Consider the following 22,899-nt stretch of genomic DNA (forward strand, 5'->3'; position numbering starts at 1 on the left):
AGGAATGGTTCCTGTGGGAACCACATCAATGTGACTTCCCAGGGCAATTCGTGTGACAGGAAATGAAGACACATTCACTGTATATATGTAATTGGAAACTTTATTCCATTTAGTAGCTGGGTAGCTTTTCTGTGTCCCATTGTCTTAGTCTTTTTGGGCTGCTACAACAGAGCACCATAGACTGGGTGGCTTATAAAGAACAGAAATTTCTTGCTCACTGTTCTGGAGGCTGGGAACTCCAAGATCAAGGCACTGGCAGATTCAGTGTTTGGTGAGGGCCCACTTCCTGGTTCATAGATGGCCATCTTCTCTCTGTGTCCTCACATGATGAAGAACAAGAGAGCTCTCTGGGGTCTCTTTTATTATAAAAGCATTAATCCCATTCTTGAAGGCTCCACCCTTATGATCTAATCACATTGTGCTCCCAAAGGCCCCACTTCCTAATACCATCACATTGGGGTTTAGGATTTCAGCATATGAATTTTGGAGGGGCACAAACGTTCATGGAATTCTATGAAATCAGAGGATCATAAAGCCGTGGTTCAAATAGGTACTAAGTGGCATTCTTTTATACCTACCATTAGCAAATGCAGGAATGAACTGGGCCAAGGAGAGATGCTTTGGGGGCAAGTTCAATGGAAGCTGGCATGTGCATTCTTCCTATTTATGAGCCTAAATGGTAATTTTCAAAGTCTTAAGTGACAGAACCATCTCTCCCCACCTCCCTTCTCTTAAATGAAATCCTTTGCAAGGCTGCTGTGTTCAATTGGGGGTTAAAAGAATGGTCTGGAGCTTCTCTCTTGCCAATCCACTGGCTGCAGTTCAGAAGTGTCTTTACCAAATCCTAGGACTGTGTGGAACACATTTGAAAACCACTGAGCTGGAACATCTCCTGATAATATCAGAGCCTCTTTAGTCCCTAACCCAGACCCCTGTCTTTAATATAATCCGGTGGTTCTCAACTCTGTCTCCTCATTGGGATAACTGAGAGCTTTGAAAAAAGTACTACTGTTCAGGCCCCACCTCTAGAATGTCGATTTAATTGGTCAGGGTCAGATCCCAGGTATGGTATTCTTTACGAAGCTTCCTGGATGATTCTAACATACAGCGAGGGTTGAGAACCTTTAATCAGACAGTTTGTGGTTGCATTCCTTGTCTCCCACACTCAGCTCTTGCTCAGGCTTGAGCACTTGCTTCAAGCCTCAGGGATGGAATGCCAGGATTCCCCAGAGCTGTGGGGATTGGCCTGAATGAGTTGGGGAAATAGAAAGCCCAGAGTGGGAGGTCGTGAACACCTGCATGCCCATTCCCTTCTGGGAGTACAATATTTTCATCCACCCATATCATCGACTTTCCTGTCGACCTCACCTTGCAGTGTCCTTGGAATACCGAAACAGGTGACCATGTTAGAGTTTCTTAGTATGTAAATTACAAAGAGTTCAGAGAGCAACACAGGAATGCTCAATGGTGCCAAATTGCATATCCTAACAGGTCTATGGTGGTTTGCTCTGCATATTTACCACCAAAAAGTGCTGCAAATATCATAGCAACTGCAGAAGAACCCCACCCCAGCAGAATTATGGTGTTAAAACATTAGATCAGTGGTTTTACAACTTGATTGTACATCAGAATTATCTGGGGAGCATATTAAAATGAACACTCCTTGGTCTTATCCTGGGAGATTGTGAATTAGTGTATCTGCACTGGGGCCCAGAAATCTGTATTAATAAGCAGTCCCTTAGGTGGTGCTGAGATAGAGATCCAGGACCATGTCTTGAGAAGCAGCAAGGGCCAAAATTAGAGATAAAGCTCCCCTCCTTCCTTCATACCCAGGCATATTTTCCTGCTCATGTAAAGCAAAATATTTCACAAACAGTAAATTTAAATTATTGGTGTCAGCAGAAAGTAGCACAAACAGAGCTAACCCAGAAGTGTAGTTTATCTCTCACAAAGTCATGCTTGATTTTTGATGAGTTATATGATTTTTCTCAGACCCAAATCACTATCTTCTCCTCTCATTGTGACAAACTTTGCTTTGGGTAAGCCTGAGATAAGGCTGAGTGACTCATTTTCTTCCCATTTTTATGGATTTTCAAGTTTTTAGGCAGTGATCGAATGCTTGTTTTAAAAATCAGATAAGAATAAAGTACTTTTAAAAAGAAATCTTACTTGTACAATATTTAAGTGTACATGATTTATACATTGGTTGTGGGGGAGGGGATAGTTATCTACTTAAAATAATTCTTCACATTATAGAAGGACTTGCTTCCATAAACACATCCTTTAGGAGAGAACTCTGTCTAGTGTCTTCAAAATGGTGTTTCATGATTAACATTTGGCCTAGGCTCAATGTGCATGGAAAGCCCTGTTCTTATAAAAGTAAGCCACACTTTCAAAATGACTATGAGTTCCACGAACAATCAATTTATGGGGGTGGGGAGCAGCCAAGAGGCACACTGAGCTTAGTTGGTATTAAAAGATTTCCACAAAAATAGGGGCTGGCCCCATGGCCTAGTGGTTAAGTTTGGTGTGCTCTGCTTTGGCATCCTGGGTTTGGTTCTGGGGCACAGACCTACACCAGTTGGTGGCAGCCATGCTGTGGCAGTGACCTACATACAAAATAGAGGAAGACCAGCACAGATGTTAGCTCAGGGAGAATCTTCCTCAAGCAAAAAAAGGAAGATTGGCAACAGATGTTAGCTCAGGGCGAATCTCCCTCAGCAAAAATAAAAGAAAAAGTTCTCTGCAAAAATAATCAGCCCAATGTTGCATATCATCAGCTCTTCCCTTATTTGCTAACTATTTCAGGAGCCAGCCTTGCTGAGGGCTGAGTGTGGTATAAAGACTTTAAAAGATTCAGGTTTTATCCCCCAGAAAATTTCATAATCTAAAGGGAAATGGAAGCATGTGCTATGTGGGTTAATTAAGCCCGCAGTCAAACACCCCTAAATGGAATCATATCCCCAGATCCCTGAAGAAGGATGAGAAGGAGAGCCTGTACTTCCACCTTCTCCCAGCTTGCTCCAGCATTGAACTAGGGGCCTGTTTTACCATGTCCCTCTCTGTCTCAATGGAATAAGTGCTCAATTCTCGGTGAAGGACATAGTGGAACTGACAGCCTCCCCATTGTGTATATAATATGTCATGGCTGACAGATGAAGAAATGGGATTTCATGCAATGCAATGTGATATAGCCATCAGCCACTGCTGGAAGAAAGCCTTGTTCTGCCAGATTCCTTAGAAAGCACCCCTTCTCAGTCCTCTTTGCCCCTCACTGCAGCCCATCTGAGTGCAGGGTTTAAAGCATCCTTTCCCCCATTACCCCCATCCTTTGTTGTGCTTCCCTTTTGTCCACCCTGCCCTTTGATTGCCTGGCCCTCGCAGCAGGGCAAATTGCAGCTGAAACGGTAGAAACAATGGGATCAGGCAACGTCCAGATGGAAGGACTGGGAACCAGGCATGCCTAACTGCATTACTTTCAGCTGGTCTGCCCGGGTATAAGTAAGCAGGCCTCACCTTTCAATTGCCAGAGTGAAATCCACCCTCCTGACAGTCACATGGCCTTCCCCAAAGGCAGAGTTAATTGGAAAGTGAAACAATTAACAGGAGATGGGGGAGAACTAACAGGAAAAATTGTGTTGAAGGGGAGTTACTTTGCAAGACACTTAAGTATTTGGGAAGGATTTTTTGTTCAACACTAACACATTTGAGTGCTCCAATTTTATGATGCGCCATTACCAAACAATTGATGGACAGTTTATTGTCTTGTGTGCAGCCGTATATTTTGTCATGGTAATAGGCACCTCAAGTATTATTTTGTTTATTCATTCAACAAACATTTATTGAGAACTTTCAGGGTGATTTGCTTTGCTTCGTAATAGGCACTGGGGATAAGAAGATAAATGAGAGTCTCCTGACCTCAGAGTACTTACAGTCTAGGAGAAGGAGACAGAAAAGTACACAAATAAATGGCATATAGCATTATAAAGATTGTGATAGATGTCTTTTGGGGAGACAATGGTACATGCAGAAGGAATGGCATAAGAAATTAGGCTGGAGGGGGTGATTGTGTTTGCAGACAATATGTTGCAATATACAGGTCATTAATCTCACCGTTGACAAAATGAAATATCCATCGTAAAATTTAAGTTTTTTATGTATTCAACAAATGTTTATTGAGTATCTACTATTTGCCAGGTGCTGTGCTTGAGACCTCTGTGATGGTGTATACAGGCTAGAAAGGGAGACAGGCATTAATTCAATTAGCACACAAATCAATGTAAAATTAAAACTATGATGAGTACAAGAAAGACGAGATACATGATTTCATGAAAACTATAATAGAAGGATTTCTATAAGGTAGAGGGGGCCTCCCTAGGATTGAGCTGAGTTAGAACACGAAGAAAGAGTTAATTAAGGACTCTGCTAGCTGCCAGGAAAAAGAAGATGGAGCAATAAAGAAAAACTGGTGGGAATCAGGGACCAAGATTTTAGTCCCAGCTTCACTATGAAGCCCGTCTGTGGACTTCAGTGTTCACATCTAGAAAAATGGAGGGGCGTTGGTGGTGGGGGTAGAGGAAAGAGCGTGACTTTAAGTCCTGTTTTGCTCAGGTCCAAAACAATAACTTATACCTTTTATCCCACTGTAATTTTTAACAAGTGCCACTATTAACTCTCAAAAACGTTGTAGGATGAGCAGTCAATTATATTGTCACCCTAAGGAGTGGGAAACTTTGTCACCAAGCCCTCTCCTAGACCTGTCATCCTCTGAGTAGACACACAGGGCCAACTAAAATCCAAAGCGTAAATGACGAATTAACAAAGCCCCGATTCATAAAAGATAAGTAAGTGATATTTAATATTTTATGCCATGAATAAGATTTCTGTATTTTTTCCAAAAATGAGATAGCAGCCTGTGTCCACAGCAGTAATACCTAGCAGACAAAATCAAGTGGCAGGATTAGTTCTCTAGATGTTTATGATGGCGATGTTTCTACTAAAAATTGCAAGATGAAGAAGAAATTAAATAAATTTTGTGTCTTAATTTTCTCCTGGGCCCTTATAGGCTTAGCTTGGGGAAGATTCTCTCATGATACTTAAAAAATATAGTTCAATACTGGAAGTATAAACAGGATTTCACAAAATCAGAGGCAGAAAATAACCCTAGGATTCCAGAAACTAGTGTGAAGGAAACCATAGTTGCTTTGCTACATTGAATTTTCCTTGTAATGCTTTCTGCCATCTGTATTTTGACTCTTGACAGCGACTGTAAGAAATGTTTTCTAATCAATCATAAACCCTATAGCATCAATGGCAAATAGATACAGATAGATAGACAGATAGGTAGGTAGATCATAGACAGATACATATTACAGGTTAAAACTTCCTAAATTCACTAAGCCAATCATCATATTCTTCTCAGTGGGGATATTATCCAAAGCTTTCTCCAATTTACTAATAATTTCCCTTCTTTAACAAATCTTAGGGTAATGCATCCTGTAAGTTTACTACTCCATGTATAAAACGGGACTTACAATAAGCTTTGAAGAATGCTGCTTTGTACTGGTAGCATGGCTTAAAATCTATCTGGAACAACGTGAGCATATCTATATTAAAAATAATTTTAATAGCTCAAGATGATGTGTTCACTATGCATTCCCTTTGTGATTATAGACACTGGCTATGTTGTGCCTCTGGCACAGGTTCTGCTTTCCTAACTGAAGAGTCAGTCCTAAGGAAGGGGCTGAAGTCTGAAGACATTCGCTGAGAATCAATGTAGAGGAAAACACAGCTGACAAAGCTCAGCGGTGTGATCTTGAATAATAATGATTTTTTTTTTCCTGGCACATTTGTCCAGGAGACTCAAGGTTCCTTTTGAGAATATCCAAGAGTTTCCTCAAGAGAGCAGTCAATGCCTAATGTGAGCTTAAGGATGCCTCAGCGGGCTAACTCCCAAGCACAGCCCCACTCCTAGAGTTGGCAAAGATTTGGAGGCTCTTTCATGTTTCTTTCCTTCTTCCATTTCTTCTTCATGCCCTTGACTGGCCCACTTTCTCCCACGCAGTCTTCAAACCTCCCCCCCTCCCTTAATCCCTCAACTTGTGCTGTTTTTCCTTCTAGTAGTGGTTCCTAATGAGCTACTTGTTGGAGTACAGAGATGTTGAACTCTAGGATAAAGTACAGACAGACGTGAACTGCAGTAGGAGGAAGCAAAGGAAAGACGTGTTTGAGGAGAAGCCTGGACAGAAATAAGAGGCAGCTTGAGTTAGGCAAAAGAATGGAGGGAGTCGAGAATTTCAGATTATCTCCGGACACTGCTGCCTTGGGCGGGACTCTCCATTGTTGAAGTTTCATCTTCTCTGTTTGTAAAATATGGGCATTGGGCTAAGTGACCTTTAGGGCCCTCTCTCTCTAAACAGTTCTTATTCTGAGTTACATTAAACCAAAATAGGTGAAAGTTCCTGTTATTTAGGGGGATAAAGACAGCGATTAAAGCATCTTTATTAATGTTCAAAATCAGTGCAATACATTTTTACTAGTGCAATTGAGAAAACCTCCGTAAAGCATTCTGGAATTAAAGGTGGCTGTTTCCAACTTTCAAATAATTAAGTCTTTTGAAATTAAATTTTAAATGGCTCCAACATGCTCATTGTTTCTCTTTCTCTCCCCTTCTCCACTCTACCCACCCTTAGGCTTACGAGCGGCCGCAGAAACTCTCAGCTCTCCATTATGACCCAGGCCTCCCACAGGACTTCACCGGTGACACCTTAAAACCAAAGCACCAGCAAAAAAGCAGCAGCCAGAATCACATGGACTGGTCCACCAACTCTGACAGTGGACCTGCCACTCAGAATTGCTTCATCAGTCCAGAGTCTGGCAGAGAAACTGCAAGCACCAGCAAGATCCCAGCTCTTGAGCCCGTGGCTTCCTTTGCAAAGGCCCAGGGTAAGAAGGGCAGTGCAGGGAGCACATGGAGTCAGTTGTCCAACAGTAGCAAAGATCTGCTCTTGGGAGGTGTGGTTCCATCCCCAAGCAACCACAGCTCCCCAGCCCCACCCAGCAGCTCTGCCGAGTGCAATGGGCTTCAGCCCTTGGTAGATCAAGATGGAGGAGGTGCAAAGGAGCCGCCAGAACCACCTACTATAGGCGGCAAGAAAAAGTCCAGTAAAAAAGATGTGATAAGTCAAACCATAGCAAACCCAGACCTGGACTGGGTCAAGAATGCCCAGAAAGCATTTGACAGTACAGAAGGGAAAAGGGAAGGCTACTCTGCAGATAATGCCCAAGAGGCATCACCAGCCAGGCAGAATGTGAGTTCCGTCAGTAATCCTGAAAATGACTCAAGTCACGTCCGGATTACTATTCCTATCAAGGCACCCTGTCTAGATCCAACCAGCCATAAGAAGAAAAAGAGACAGTCCATCAAAGCAGTGGTGGAAAAGATTATGCCAGAGAAAGCTCTGGCGTCTGGAATCACTATGAGCAGTGAAGTAGTTAATAGGATCCTTTCTAACCCTGAGGGAAATAAGAAAGATCCCCGTGTCCCTAAGTTGGGTAAAATGATAGAGAACGAGTCCCCCTCAGTTGGTCTTGAAACTGGTGGAAATGCTGAGAAAGTTGTCCCAGGAGGTGTGTCAAAGCAGCGGAAACCACCCATGGTCATGACGCCTCCAACATGCACAGATCACTCTCCATCAAGAAAGCTGCCGGAAATCCAACATCCAAAATTTGCTGCAAAACGGAGGTGGACGTGCAGCAAACCCAAACCCACCAGTATGCTTCGGGAGGCAGTCCTGGCCACCTCCGATAAACTGATGGTGGAACCACCATCCGCTTATCCCATCACCCCATCCAGCCCTCTGTACACCAACACAGACAGTCTTACTGTGATCACGCCAGTCAAAAAGAAGCGGGGACGACCAAAGAAGCAGCCTTTGCTCACAGTTGAGACGATTCATGAGGGGACTTCCACCAGCCCAGTCAGTCCCATCAGCCGGGAGTTTCCTGGCACCAAGAAAAGAAAGAGGCGACGCAGTTTTGCTAAGTTGGCCCAGCTAGTGCCAGGAGAGGACAAACCCATGAGCGAGATGAAATTTCACAAAAAAGTTGGAAAGCTTGGGGTGTTGGATAAGAAGACCATCAAAACTATCAATAAGATGAAAACACTCAAGAGGAAAAATATCCTGAACCAGATCTTGTCCTGCTCCAGCAACATTGCTCTGAAGGCTAAAGCTCCCCCAGAGACCAGCCCTGGGGCAGCAGCAATTGAGAGCAAACTGGGCAAGCAGATTAATGTCAGCAAGAGGGGAACCATCTACATTGGCAAGAAGAGGGGCAGGAAGCCAAGAGCAGAGCTGCCACCCCCATCCGAAGAACCCAAAACAGCCATCAAGCACCCAAGGCCTGTTTCTAGCCAGCCGGATGTTCCAGCCGTGCCTTCCAACTTTCAGTCCCTTGTGGCATCTTCACCAGCAGCTATGCACCCACTTTCAACACAGTTAGGTGGGTCAAATGGCAACCTGAGCCCCGCCAGCACTGAAACCAATTTTTCAGAGTTAAAAACTATGCCAAATCTCCAGCCCATCAGTGCTCTTCCAACCAAAACCCAAAAGGGAATACATAGTGGAACCTGGAAGCTGTCTCCACCCAGGCTGATGGCCAACTCACCTTCACACCTTTGCGAGATTGGGTCACTCAAGGAAATAACGCTGTCCCCTGTGAGCGAGTCGCACAGTGAGGAGACGATCCCAAGCGACAGTGGCATTGGGACAGACAACAACAGCACATCTGACCAAGCGGAGAAGAGTTCGGAATCACGACGGAGGTACTCTTTTGATTTCTGCTCCCTGGACAACCCAGAGGCCATTCCGTCCGACACCAGCACAAAGAACCGTCATGGCCACCGGCAGAAGCATCTCATTGTGGACAACTTTCTGGCCCACGAAAGCCTCAAGAAGCCAAAGCACAAGAGGAAACGGAAAACCCTGCAAAACCGTGATGATCTCCAGTTTCTGGCAGACCTGGAAGAGCTCATCACCAAGTTCCAGGTGTTCAGGATCTCCCACCGGAGTTATACCTTTTACCACGAGAATCCATATCCCAGCATTTTTCGGATTAATTTTGATCATTATTACCCGGTGCCATATATCCAGTATGACCCGTTGCTCTATCTTCGTAGGACTTCAGACTTGAAGTCAAAGAAGAAGCGTGGTAGGCCTGCAAAAACCAATGACACCATGACAAAGGTGCCTTTTTTACAAGGGTTCAGCTACCCTATTCCCAGTGGAAGTTACTATGCACCCTATGGAATGCCTTACACATCAATGCCTATGATGAACCTTGGTTATTACAGTCAGTACCCAGCTCCTTTGTACCTATCGCACACACTTGGAGCAGCTTCCCCATTCATGAGGCCAACAGTGCCACCACCTCAGTTCCACACAAGCTCCCATGTGAAGATGTCTGGTACAGCTAAGCATAAAGCAAAGCATGGAGTACACCTGCAGGGACCTGTTGGCATGAGCCTCAGTGACATGCAGCCATCCCTGAATCCTCCCAAGGTGGGCAGTGCCAGTCTGTCCAGTGGTCGGCTCCACAAGAGGAAACACAAACACAAGCATAAGCACAAGGAAGACCGGATCCTGGGGACCCATGACAACCTGAGTGGTCTCTTTGCAGGCAAAGCCACAGGCTTCTCCAGCCACATCCTGAGCGAGCGGCTGAGCAGTGCAGACAAAGAGCTCCCCTTGGGGAGTGAGAAGAACAAGCATAAGGAGAAGCAGAAGCACCAGCACAGTGAAGCCGGCCACAAAGCTTCTAAGAACAGCTTTGAGGTGGACACTCTGTCTACGCTGTCACTTTCCGATGCCCAGCATTGGACACAGGCCAAGGACAAAGGTGACTTGAGCAGTGAGCCTGCAGACTCATGCACAAAAAGGTACTCTGGCAGTGGTGGGGATGGTGGCAGCACAAGACCAGAGAGCCTGGACGTGTTCAGTGAAACGAACCCTTCAAATGAGAAGTGGGACAGCAGTGACGTGAGTGGGAATAAAAGGAGGAGCTATGAAGGCTTTGGGACGTACAGGGAAAAGGACATCCAGGCCTTCAAGATGAACCGCAAGGAGAGAAGTTCTTACGACTCCTCCATGTCTCCAGGTAAGGCCAAGTTTTTCTTCAGACTTGGGCTATCTTGTTGTTTAATTGCTGGACTCTGCAGTACAGGAGTCCGCCATCTTGAGCACATCGAGTTCACCAGTTTGCAAAGAGGTAGGAACCAAATGACTGTGGGTCTCCTTGCAGATTTGAGTCTGCTGTACATTTAATACATTGCTTACTTGGTATTTACCATCTTTTCTCTCTCTTGGAGGCATTGCCTGAGAACTGTGGGCCCAGAGGCAGCCCTAGTAGCTACCTAGACTACAGCCATGCCCAACTACATTTATGCTTTTTATTAAAGATGCTATTTTAGGTCCTCATCTGATCTGATGGTGCAGTTTGCTAGTTGAATAAAGCCTCTAAAACTCACTTAGGAGTACCAGTAAGATCTCAAGAATGTCAAAGCTGGACATGAATAAATATGTAGTTTATCTGACATGCTGTCTCCAGAAGTCACACATCCTAGATGAGAAGTCTACAGCAGAGCCACTGGAAGCTGATGACCAATGAATCCTGAAGTCTACCTGATGAGGGAGCCACAGCCCCAGGCCATATTGTCCTCTCTTTGTCCATGGGCATTTGAAAAGCTGCCTGAAAGGTGTTGTGAGCCTCCTGCCCCTACAGGACCTTCCTGTTGCATCTCTTGGCATGTCCACTGGGAATGGGATTTGCCCACTCACCTGTAAACTGAAGTCTTGATTTCTACTACAAAGCGCTCATTCCTTGTCAATTATGGGCAGATTTTTTTACTAACCTGCTCACCCCCACAAACCTTCCTTGCCACGGAAGCCTCACACTTCTGCATAAGTATCACTTTGTCCCTGTCCGCACATCACATAGACGATAAGAATCCTGTAGAATAGAGCAATTATTTGCTAGGAAAAGAGTAGAGATTCCTTTCCTAGAAGTTGCAGAAACTAAAAGGATTTTTCATGCTCTCCCTGCCCCCAGATAGTACAAACCATCTGGCAAAAGTGTTTTTAAAGGACTGCTTTTCCCTGTATAAGGTTTGGGTGTAGTGTTTCACCTCTGTTTATGATATGTACCCCTTGCTTGTCCTCTTCCTTCATGGGAAGTCCATAATTAGTGAAGGTGAGGGCAGTCTATTCATGAAGAATTAGAGATATTTTCTAGGCCAGCAGATTTCAGGAAGAAATATGATTATGAGTTACAAGCCACTTAAAGATTGCCCCGAATTGCCACTAGCTTGTGAGTAGTGGTGGATGTTCTCCTTTGTTAATGAAGAAAGCAATTAGCAGTCGTGTCTCCTGCATTTGCCAAAGGTGATAAATGGCTCACACTTCATGTCTGCCCAAAGTGGGTGTGCTCATCTGGGTCTTCTCGTTTTTTGTCCTCAGACCTTGTCGAAGGTGCTTGTTTTTTGTACAAAGCCCAAATGAAGCCCACCTGGACAGGAGTTGCTAGATTAAACTTTCACATGAGAAATACTGTTGCTTTCTCTTTCAGCATGATGGAATTGATCCACAGGACCAAAACTAGCCATGGACAGAGGGTGTTCTTATTTTTTTATTTTTTATTTTTTTGGCATTATGTAGCTAGAAAATAATGGTGGTGTGTTATTAAGAACCTAACCAAGAATCCTGACTTAACAGACTTGAGAAGCAAGATCACAGAAGCTAAAACCAGCCATTTTTGCTTATTAGGTTTCTCAGCAGTCTTATGGGGATTTTTTTGTGGTTGGACTGTATTGCTGGGTGCCGGTTGAAGTTTCCTGGCTAGGGGTTCATATCCAGTCACTGTGTGTGTCTCTGAGGGTGCGCATACTCTAGCCATACAACTTTCCTTGTGTTTGCATTCATGTGGTGGTCATTACTTTATTTGAAATTTTCCCTCTCTCTCTCCATCTTCTTATTTGTTTCTCAGCCAGCAACATGAGGCAGAAAGAAGTAGGCATCATGACAATATCAGGAAAGAAAGTTGGATTCAGCCTAAGAAATGGGTACTGGTCCCAATTTTGTTATGAACTCTCTGCATGACCTCAGGCATGGCTTTCCAATTCTTTGGAGTGTTGTCTGCCAATCTGTAACTCAAGAGGTTGGGCCAGACCTCTTTCATATAGTATGTTTTAGTTCTTAAAGCCATTGCACATACATTTCTTCATAACACCCTTCCTGCAATCTTAGAAGAGAGGTATTTTCATTTCTGTTTTACAGATCAGGATACTGAGGTTCAGAGATCAAGTGACCTGCCCAGGTTCAAAAAGCTATTACTTTTGCTTCTAAGCCCAGGGTGTTGCCCACTGCATTGCAGTTCAACTGCATGTCACCCAACTAGTTAAGGCCAAGTCTAGAACAGATCCCAGTCCCCAGCCTAGTACTCCTGTATCCCACCACCTCCCTTCCTCTCAGAATCCCATCTATCCTCTCATTACATGCCTTCCCCAAAGGCACAAGGGTTATGTGATGATTGCAGAAGAGAGTGATTAAGACAAGAAGACATCCCTTTATTCAACTCCCAACAAATGAAGAAGGATTCCTTATGGCCTAACTTTTTCTAAATTTCAGCCTGGAAAAATCTACATGGACAGGGCTTCCACCTCTGTCTATACTGAAATCCAGTACTCATTTTCCAGTGCTTTGTGCCTATCTCTGTGTTATAAGAGTTTATCTTTTCCTCAACATTTTGATGAGTCATAATTGTTGGTGGCTTCCATGTCTATATGTGTTATACCTATCGTCTCTATACATCTTGTTGAATATCTTACTGGAACAGACCAGCTTCTCTATCATTCCCCTCCCTTCCAAGCCTTGACCTCTCCTTGCCTGCACCTCAAATGTCTCCTCTATTTCTGAACCCTAAAGCATCAGGGAAAAATGTCTTTAGTGCACTTGGAACCTGATAGCAGAGTTTATCAAGACTCCCTGAAGAGCATTCACCTTAATATAATACACTCCAAAGGGTGTTAAGTCCCATTAAAAGATGGGAGGCGGATGGGATGAGGCTGAGGTTACTAGAGGCATTTGGATCTTCCAGAGACTTTATCTGAGTCTCAGTGTCTGTTCACCTGGATGATACTGAGGGTCATGATTGGAAATGAGCATCTGCACTTCTCACAGCTTCTCTCCCACCACCTTTTCATTCTCTATTCTGGATTCATTTCCGTAGCATCTTAATGTCCTATTTCACGTGAGCTAGTTGTCTCTAAAATAGATATGGCATAAATATAGATGTCATCCTTTAGCCTATTGAGGACCAGATTTAGGAGCTGAATCAAGAGAGGACTTTGAGCGCTCCCTGAGATCAGAGCTGATAAAAGGCACCACATAAATGCAAGTCATTACCGTTATGTAGAGAGGAATTAGAGACCCCATTTAGCAATAGCAGCAGTTGCACACTCCATTTCCTCTTTCCTGCTTGGAAAATCATTCATTCTCCATCCTCCTGCCCCAACAGATGGATGCATTTTCTCATTAGCCCCCTTACAACACACCTAGAGCTTAGAAGTCGCACAGACTCCTTACCTTTTTCTGTATTTTATTCCTTCTGCTTTTTTGATTTCAGAAGGCAGTGGCTCTTTTGACCTGTTTTCTAAATGCATACCATATGCTAAATATCCATTTATAAAAATGCTTGCCTGGGGCCAAATAATGGATAAACACTGGGAAGGTGCAATCCACAGACTCTCAGAATTGGAAAAAGCCTTATTGGCCCTCATTTGCGCTTCTCTCCCACCAGGCATCACCATCTCGTGCACGCTGACATGCAGCAGATTCCCAGAAGAGCAAACCTGTCCAAGGTTGACAATACATAGTCAGACGATGCTGTGTGCTCTCAAAGCCAAGTTCTCATAAGGCAGTGGGAGAGATCTCTAGTGTGAGGGATGTTCTTCCTGTTCAGACCACTTGGAAACAATCTTTGCATACTTTGACCTAAAATTATGCCAGGAACTTCAGACATCTTGACTACTGCTGTCCAGGCTCCCATCAGAGGTTGGAGAAACAATGAGAAGAGTAAATTTACATATGTTACCTTTTAGTCCAATGCCATTATTAGTTAAGGTAGCCATCCTGAGTCCCCAAATGTCAAATACTTTCCTCATGATGAATGAATGCTGAGAATTAACCCTTAGCTCACCTCTCAGATATCAGAATCCTGCCATGTAGTAGCCAGATTCCCTTGAGCCTGGATGACCACCTCTCCTTGTGGCTTCCATTTTGCCCTTTGCCAGCTCCTCTTATCAGCACTATGGGGCATTTTGGGAGGCAGTCTCTGTTGTCACTCAGAGGCAGGAAATGGGTGCCCAAGCCAAAAATAAATACAAAACCCTCCTCCAAGCAGTCATCCAGATGAGGGAATTAACCACATGGATGAAATGTCATGAAAACTATACAAAAGAAACATGTGTGAGGAAAGTTTTCTAAAAATGGAACAGCAGGAAGACGAGGACTCATGGGAGGAGAAAGTTAAGACCAGGGAAAAAGAAAGAGTAAAAACTGGAAAGCTGATGAAGTGTAGTCTGTTTAACCTTAATCCAAGTTGAATTCTGGGTCATCCTGTAGGAGGAAATGAAAGATTAATTAGCTAATGGCTGCTGTGTGGTTTAGCAGGATTTTGAGTACCTGCCTGAATCTTGTCTCCTACACCAACCAGCTGAAAGACCTCTTCATCTTTTGACTCTCATTTTTCCCAAGTGAGACTATGACAACAAAGGTTCTGACCAAACCTGATCATTTAAGATTCTAAAAGACTCAAATTTATGCAATGGAATTTTTTTTTTTTTTGTGAGGAAGATCAGCCCTGAGCTAACATCCATGCTAATCCTCCTTTTTGCTGAGGAAGACTGGCTCTGAGCTAACACCTATTGCCACTCCCTCCTTTTTCTTTTCCCCAAAGCCCCAGTAGATAGTTGTATGTCATAGTTACACGTCCTTCTAGTTGCTGTAAGTGGGACGCGGCCTCAGCGTGGCCAAAGAAGCGGTGCGTTGGTGCGCACCCAGGATCCGAACCTGGGCCGCCAGTAGTGGAGCACGCGCACTTAACCGCTAAGCCACGGGGCCGGCCCCTATGCAATGGAATTTGAATCCAAACACACACACACCCAGATTGGGCATTTAGAAAGAAAATGCCCAAGTTATTGGCCAAGTTGGCCAGTTCATTAGCCATTCAATGAAGTTTCAAAACAGATCCCTCTGGTCCATATATTAATTTATTGACTCACCCCATTCTTCTTTGACTCCAGCCACTTCGCTTGGCCATTTGATCTCACCTTTCCAAAACGTGGAACTCCTCATACCTGACTCCCTCCAACAAGATAACTTGCTCCTTGTGCAGGCTGAAACCACAGTCATCTCAGAAATAAATCAGTTAGAGCACTAATGTGACCAATTGTATGATAGCAGATAGAGCTAGCTTACATTTATATTGAGACTCAGAAGTCAAAGAATCTTAATAATGTAGTATGAACACCTCATTTTGCTGATGAGCAGACTGAGACTTAAGAAAGTCAAGTGACTCATCCAATGATACATATCTAATTGATAGAAGAGCTCAGACTGGGAAGCTTAACATCAGGGAGAGAGAAAAGGAAAGGGAGAGAGAGATAGAATAAAAGAAATAAAACAGAAAGGTGAGTTGTGGGAGAGATGTTAAGCTATATGTTTTCTTTTGCTGTGAGCTGTTGTAAAAAGTAAACATCTCTTTGACAATAATTTGGTTTCCAGGCTATCTCTGGGGACCTATGTTTGGGACTGGAAACGATCTTTGTGGCTCTGATGGAAATCATTTTTTTCTCCTTTCCTGTCTTAACAATTGCACATACTTATTTTATTGAGCCTCCCAAGGTTCCTCCTAAGGTTTCCTTTTGGAAACCAAGAATTAATCAAATTAAATGTTATGACCCACAACTTTATGGCAATGAAAAAAAAAATCTTAGACTCATAGCATCTCCTTTGCTGCACTGAAATCAGAAACCCAGCAATTCTGCCTTTGGAGCATGAAGTCTCTAGGCCATTTATCTTCCCACAATTGGCAAATGTTCTCCTGTCCTGCTGGAAGTTTTTATTTATACCTTTGTGGCTTTGGAGAATTATGCAGATTCAGGTGTGGGTGCAGAGAAGTTACAATTTTGACAGAATTGGCCTTGATACAACGTGGAGCTTTTCTAGGCTGCAGAAATCAGTAAAGCATGCCTTCCAAAGGCTGGCCTGTCGCTGGGCAGAGATAAGGATGATGCCTTTGGGAAGACCCTCCATAAAACCACGTCTTCACTCTATACACTAACAAGTAATGGGACTGCATACTTGTTAGGACTGTGGCCTAAAATTGGCTAAATTCAAGGGGAAGTAATAAAGACAAGAGAAATATAAAAATTATTTATTTAGTGCCTAGTATATGTATGGCTTGGTGCAGTTCTGGGGGAGGAATTCAGGACAAGTAACTCAATGCTTTTGCCATCAAAGAGATTACAATCCAGAAGGCTCTCCAATATAGTCTAGAGGAAGAAAACAGATGCAACTCATATTGTAAGGCAGACTATAAGGGCCATCAGAAAGTCATAGAGAAATTTCTGGGCTGTCCAAGTGAGGGTGAGCAACCTCCATGTTTGCAGTGGGGATGGAGAGCTGGGACCAGGAAATGCTTCTTTAGAGTAGTTACCATTCAAGATGGGTCTTGAAGGATAGAAGAGGCTTTTGGAGAGTGGAAATGGTGGGGTGGTGATGGGAGGAGAGGGGCAAACACAACATAGAAGCCATGTAGACAAAGGTACTTAAGTGGAAATACTCTGGAAGCATTCGGGAAATGGTGCTTAGTCTAGTTTTATTGAGGCTAGGATCTGCAGTTGAGGGATCATGGCAGATAAGGTTGGAAAAGAATGTTGTGCTCGTGAGTTAGAGGGTTTTTTCCCACACTCTGGGGCTTGTGCATAGTTAAGTAGGCAGTGGGAAGCCATTTTTTAAACAGGCACAATTCATGAAATGACCAAATTATACTTTGTGTTTTTTCCCTGACCACTCCCTCCCCCTAGTCCAGGTTAGGCAAACTTATTCCATCTTTACTTTCCTCATATGGTATCATAATTATCCTTTTTTTGTTTGAGTTGTACCAACCACTCTGCCCTTCCTCTCTCACCCCACCCCCTAGATTATAAGCTTCATAAAGTCATCATTATCTACTCAGGTGTTCAAGTGAAAAATAATCATAAGGAGTCATTCTTGATTCATCTCTTTCCCTCTGTAGCTATAGTTGAAGATGATTCCAATATGTTGGCCCCAGGCAACTGAAAGAGTGGTGGCACATGAACAGAATTACAAAAATCAGAGAGAGAATCTGGTTGGTGTACAAGGAGATGAATTGTTAAGGCAGCAGTTGGCAAGGCTGTACGTGGCTAGAGCTGGAGATTTAACAAAGGAGATAATTATAGGGAATGAAGAAAAGAGGGTAGAAGGGAGGACCCTGTGCCCACCTTAAAGAGAGAGGCAGAATAAGAGGGGATCAAGGAAGAGGCAGAGAAGGAATGACGGAAATAATGGAGGAGAACCAAGGGGTCAAAGAAGAATGAATTTGAGAAGAATGGGGTGGCCAGTAGGGCTAGAAGCTGCAGAGAGTCCATGGAAGATGAGAATAGAGGAGAATATGTATGGACAAATTGGCGGCTCTGTAGACAGAAGAAAAGTTGAAAACTATGTATTTACTGCCTCATATGGTTACGGTATGGTGGGCTGTGTGCCAAATCCAGATGGCAAAGAGTTAATGAATAAATGGATGATGAGGAAATGGAGGCTGCAGGTGCAGAAAGCAAAACTTTGTTGTGGTTCTAGCAGTGCTCCAGTTTCTAAGGAGACTTTGTTTCTGAAGTCAGCCCTTGATAGGAAGTGACACACCCGTTCTTGGTAGGTCTTAAGTCTAACATCCCCCCATTCTGGAAGCATGAAAACAATGCCAGAACCCTTTATACTATGTCATTGTGCCTCCCTGTGAAGGCCATGTATAGAAAAGGTAAAAGTACTAGTATTTGAAAGGAGCTAAGAGATTCTAGGCCAGCTTCCCCCTTCCTGCCCTAAAGACATGCAGGCACTTAATTTTTGATCGTGGTAATGTCTATTTGAAAACTTCTGAAACTTCTCCTTATGCTACCATGGGTGTTGGCTGTGCTACTGTGAATATATGGAAGGTTATACAAGGTTCTGGTTATCACAAGTTCTGGTAAATGGATCTTTTATTGAACATTTACTAGGTGTAAATTTATATAAACTAAAGCCCAATTGTTGCTCTTCCAGCAAAATTCTTTATTAGTTTATGAAATAAAATATATATGCTGGTTCATATAAAGCTTACATTCTCAAGGATGATTGGGAGTTCTTTAGTTACTTAACATATAACACAATGCCAGGGAAAAAGAGAGAGAGCAGAAGCAAGGAAAAAGAAAGAGAGGGCTCCTGACCTCAAGTTCCTTATAGTATACTGAAAAGAGACTAAGTTAGCATACATAAAACAACCAGAGAATGAATGCAGACCAAGTTTAATCCATGCTAACTCAGTGGTCAACAATGGAAGCTATAGGGATCCAAGATTAAGAAGGATAACGGTGTTCAGTGAAAAACAGAATCCTGGAGTTGAAGCTTGGAGAATGGATGCATAGTGAATGAGTGTGGCAGTAGATGAGTGAAGATGTGCAGTTGGGCATATGTAGGGGGTACAGGAAGGCACCTGGCTAAAATGAAGTTATCAGTTGAGTGGGAATGAATTTTTAAGAGGCATAGCTGCTGTGCAGAGGATGTGAAACTGCATCCCCTGGGGAAGAGAGGACATACCCATGTTAAAGGGTGCTGGGCATGAAGGGTGTTGAGCTTGGTGTGAGGTGCTGGGTGAAAAGATGAAGTACCAGGAAACATGGCTGTCCTCAAAGGCATTGTAAAGCTATCAGGAGACAAGAGGTAGTTATATACACATACGAAGCAATCAGGTAGAATAATGAGAGTCCACACATTTAATGACTAGAAATAAAAACCCATTCTACAGGAAAAAGGGACCCATAAAATAACTTTCAGAGTGATAAGTTGCATACTGTAAAAGCACGTTGACATTGATGTTTGCCCTATTACATAAGGATTCACAAGTTGGATAAAAAGGAGGCATTAAGAGAGGAGATGGAAGAGTAGAGAGAGCAAGTCCCAAGAGCGGCCTCTGCTGTGGTTTTCCCATTCTTCATTGAAGGGGCCAGGAAGATTGAGAATGTGGGCGGGAGTCAGTAAGGAGATTGGCTCCCCGTGTTGATGGAGGATCTGATGATATAGAGAGATAAAAAGATTTCCCTGAGGTTACATCCCAGTCACCCCTTGCATCTGAATAGGGCACTATGCTTTTCAAAGCACATTTCCTGGCTTTTATTTGATCTGCAGAATCCACTAAGGTTTGCAGATAGGTGTTGCTCTCCCAGCTGATAGGCAAGGAAATCAAACCCAGAGGGTTAAAGTCTTTGTCCAAAGTCACTGAACCAGTTTTGCACAGAGAAAGTCCTGGCTCCCAGGTTTCCTGACTTTTCTCATCACCTCCTTTCTTCCCACTCTATTTCCTAAGTCTTTGATAAGGTCAATAGTATGGCTCAGCTTCTGAGTTATCCATAAAGAACACTTGCCAGTGGGTTACCTAGTGGAGCCCAGAATAAGGCACTAACTAATAAGCAATTTGGTCTTTGCTAAACTTAGTTTTTTTTATATAAAAGGAGCTCTTTGGAGCCACGGTCAGCCAAGCCCAGAGTATGCGGCCGATTCTGTGTGTAGAGCCTTCATCTCACCTGGGACACAGAGACCCTGGATGGAGCATGGATATCCTGAAAATCACAAAGGGGATGCAAAGGGAGAATCAGATTGGTTTTATTTACTAAATCACAAAACACTAAAACTAATATTTAAAACTTTGTTATTTTTTAAAGAAAAGTTTTACATGATTTGAGAGACTTTACACATCTACTAGTAAACATAGAAAAACATGCATCTTGAGAATGATGTAGGCTAAAAATAAATAGACTAGAGCAAGTCATTAAGGAAACAATAGGTTTGGGGCTACATCTAAAAAGTTTGGCAAAGTGTTAGAGAGGACCTCATCCCCATTCTAACGTCCACCAGGAGTTGGGATTGAGTGAAAGAATTGTGGTTTGTCACGTCTTAGATTCCAAGTAAGACCAGTAGGCCAAAGAGGTTTCTCTTATAGGACATACTTCTTTGCGCTGTTCATTATATTTTTATTTAATTTATTTAATCACACAATTGAAAAAGTATCAAGTGCCTAATATGTATAAGACATAGTACTGGGCAATGTTACAGCTATAAATATGTAAGGGTCACCTTGTCATCCTTCATTAGGAGTGTCACAGTCCTAAAAGTCTATGTCAGTATGTCTCCTACTAAATAGTAAACCCCTTTCATGTTAGATACTATTTTTCTCTTTGCGACCCCAACAACAAGAGCAACAATAAAAATGGATTCCCTACCCATAGCGTAGAGCAAATGATTGTTTGGAAAAACATTTATTGTTTCTTTTATCATCTAAAAGAAATGCCTGTTAGTGAAGAAAATGTGGAAAATTTAGAAAAACATGGATAAGCAAAAATAAAATCACCTACAATCTCACTAAATACCCATTATAATAACATACCACACAGGTCCCCAGCTGATGGTAACTACTCACCTTGCTTCCTTTCCTTTCTGTCCCCCTCACCCCCTACCAAGAGAAGCTAGAGAAAGATGACTCATGCTCACCTCCCCTCCCACTCTCCCTCTTCTTCCTCTTCTCTCCCCACCACCATTTTGGTTGCCTGGTCTTTTCAGTTTTTTCTCAAGTGCCTTCCCAGAATTGACAACCATAACCTTTCCTTCTGCGTTCTGTATCATTGCCCAAACAGGGGAATATATTTTTAAAATAAATGCAGCAGCAATTGGGCGTGAAAACCATCCAGATTTCTAGACTGTCCTATTTAAGGTCTCCACAAGAATTCAAGTGCCAGGACAGCAACTGGGAAGGGGACAAATTAGTCATGGCTGACACTGTTGCCAAAAATTTTTCCCAAGAGTCACTGAGTATTGAGTGTTTCTTCTCAGATCAGAATCTGACAAGGGGGGATGCACTAAGTTTTCCAAAGCTTGAGATTCACAACTACACCCCACAATGGAAAATGCAACCAACCAGTGTCTGCTGCAAATACCACCCCCTATTTGCACAGACACACACACAGACACACACACAGAACGAGTTATGACTGCTCAGTGTTGCTGTCACTCATATCGGGAACATTTAAAGGGAAAGAGCCAGCTATTAAGTATAGGTTTATGACACAAAAGACTACTTTATATTTGCTTATTTTCCTTCCTGGTATACCTATGGCTATTTCTAAGGCGAAGTTGTTACACCAATAGTTCCCACCTCAAAAAAGCAGCTCTCCTATTTGTTTTTTCTGCCATTTCTCCTCAACCAGGAAGTCTACATCGACATGTGCTCTGTGTTTGGCACTTGCAAAGGGGATCAGGCAAAAGAAAAGACAAAATCTTCCAGGAGATTTCTTATGTCTTCATAGACAGTGCAAATAAAATTTTGTTATAGCATATAAAATAGCTGAAATAGCTTTTCTTGTTGACTTTTCCTCCATTAGTTTTCTAGTTCCAATTGATATTAATCATAATAGAGGAAAATCTGCCCCAGTGGACTGTGTTAGAAAGGAGAATCTTGTTTCCGGGGCTCCTCTCCTGACACTGGTTAGGACAGCTCCACCTGCATATGGAAGTCACTTAGACCCCAGAAATATTTCATTCACGTGGGCTGATCTTCCACCAGGCCAAGGTTGCACCTTCTTGGTCCAGAGCAATGCTTCTCTACTTCATTTTTCACTTTGGTGATCCTTTTGGCAATAATCAGCCCAGAGAAAACTTTTCTGCATCTACCTCCCCTTATGGCTCTAACCAAATAAATATATTAATTATTGAAATAGAAAAAGAAGAATGGAGTCGTTTTTTGTGGAACATCTACGAAGGCAGCCATAGGTAAATGAGTAATTGATGCCAAATGTAGAAATATCCACTCCTATTGCATCAAGTCCAAAAGTCTTTATCTGGCTTAAAAGACCCTCCATTATCTACCTGCACAGTCTCATCTTGTTTCCTGATCATTTTCAGCTTATTCCCTTGCTGTGAGTTCTGCTAAATCTCCTCTTTATCCTACAGAAAATACCATAATTAGCCCTTCAGCTGAGACTCCATTCATCACATTGCCTCCTTCACATAGAACATTCTCTTCTTTTCCATCTGGCTTTTAAATATTACCTACTTATTTCCTCAACCATCCTAGCATCTCCTGCTTCTCTGATATAACTCTGATATCTTCACTTTTATGTCAGTGCTTATTTATATATGGCCTTGCATTGTTTACCTTTATTTTAGGTAAGGATGGCTTGACTCACTAAATAAAATTTGGGTTGTGAAGGGATCAGGATCATGCCCTCCTCTTTTCATAGCGTATGTGACACTAAAATGGTGCTGAGCACAGATCTTACTGAGGGGCTGATTGATCACCTTGATCCCCGCAGAGCACCATGGGTCCCGAGCACATGCTTTGAGAAGCAGTAGCTTAGGAATAAATTCAGCAACTTCTAAGGCAGCCTAGTAGGCTAAAAAAAAAAAAAAAAAGATTGAGAGTTAAAGTCTCTCAGATGTAGATTTGGATGGTAAATCCCACTTGCTAGTAGTGTGACCTCGGGCAACTTAGCCTCTTTGATCCTCCTTTTCCTCAACTGAA

At 43.0% G+C, this 22,899-nt stretch overlaps 1 protein-coding gene across 1 annotated transcript in view; it reads left to right on the forward strand.

The window, feature by feature from the left end:
• Positions 1-22,899, forward strand: part of SETBP1 (SET binding protein 1) — a 362,371-nt gene that overhangs the window by 249,687 nt on the left and 89,785 nt on the right. Inside the window, exon 4 of the mRNA XM_058557032.1 lies at positions 6,693-10,155. Coding sequence (XP_058413015.1) covers positions 6,693-10,155 — 3,463 coding nt within the window. The remainder of the gene's footprint in view (positions 1-6,692; positions 10,156-22,899) is intronic.

This window comes from Diceros bicornis, chromosome 16 (genome assembly GCF_020826845.1).
Source record: "Diceros bicornis minor isolate mBicDic1 chromosome 16, mDicBic1.mat.cur, whole genome shotgun sequence".
NCBI classification, from domain to species: Eukaryota; Metazoa; Chordata; class Mammalia; order Perissodactyla; family Rhinocerotidae; genus Diceros; species Diceros bicornis.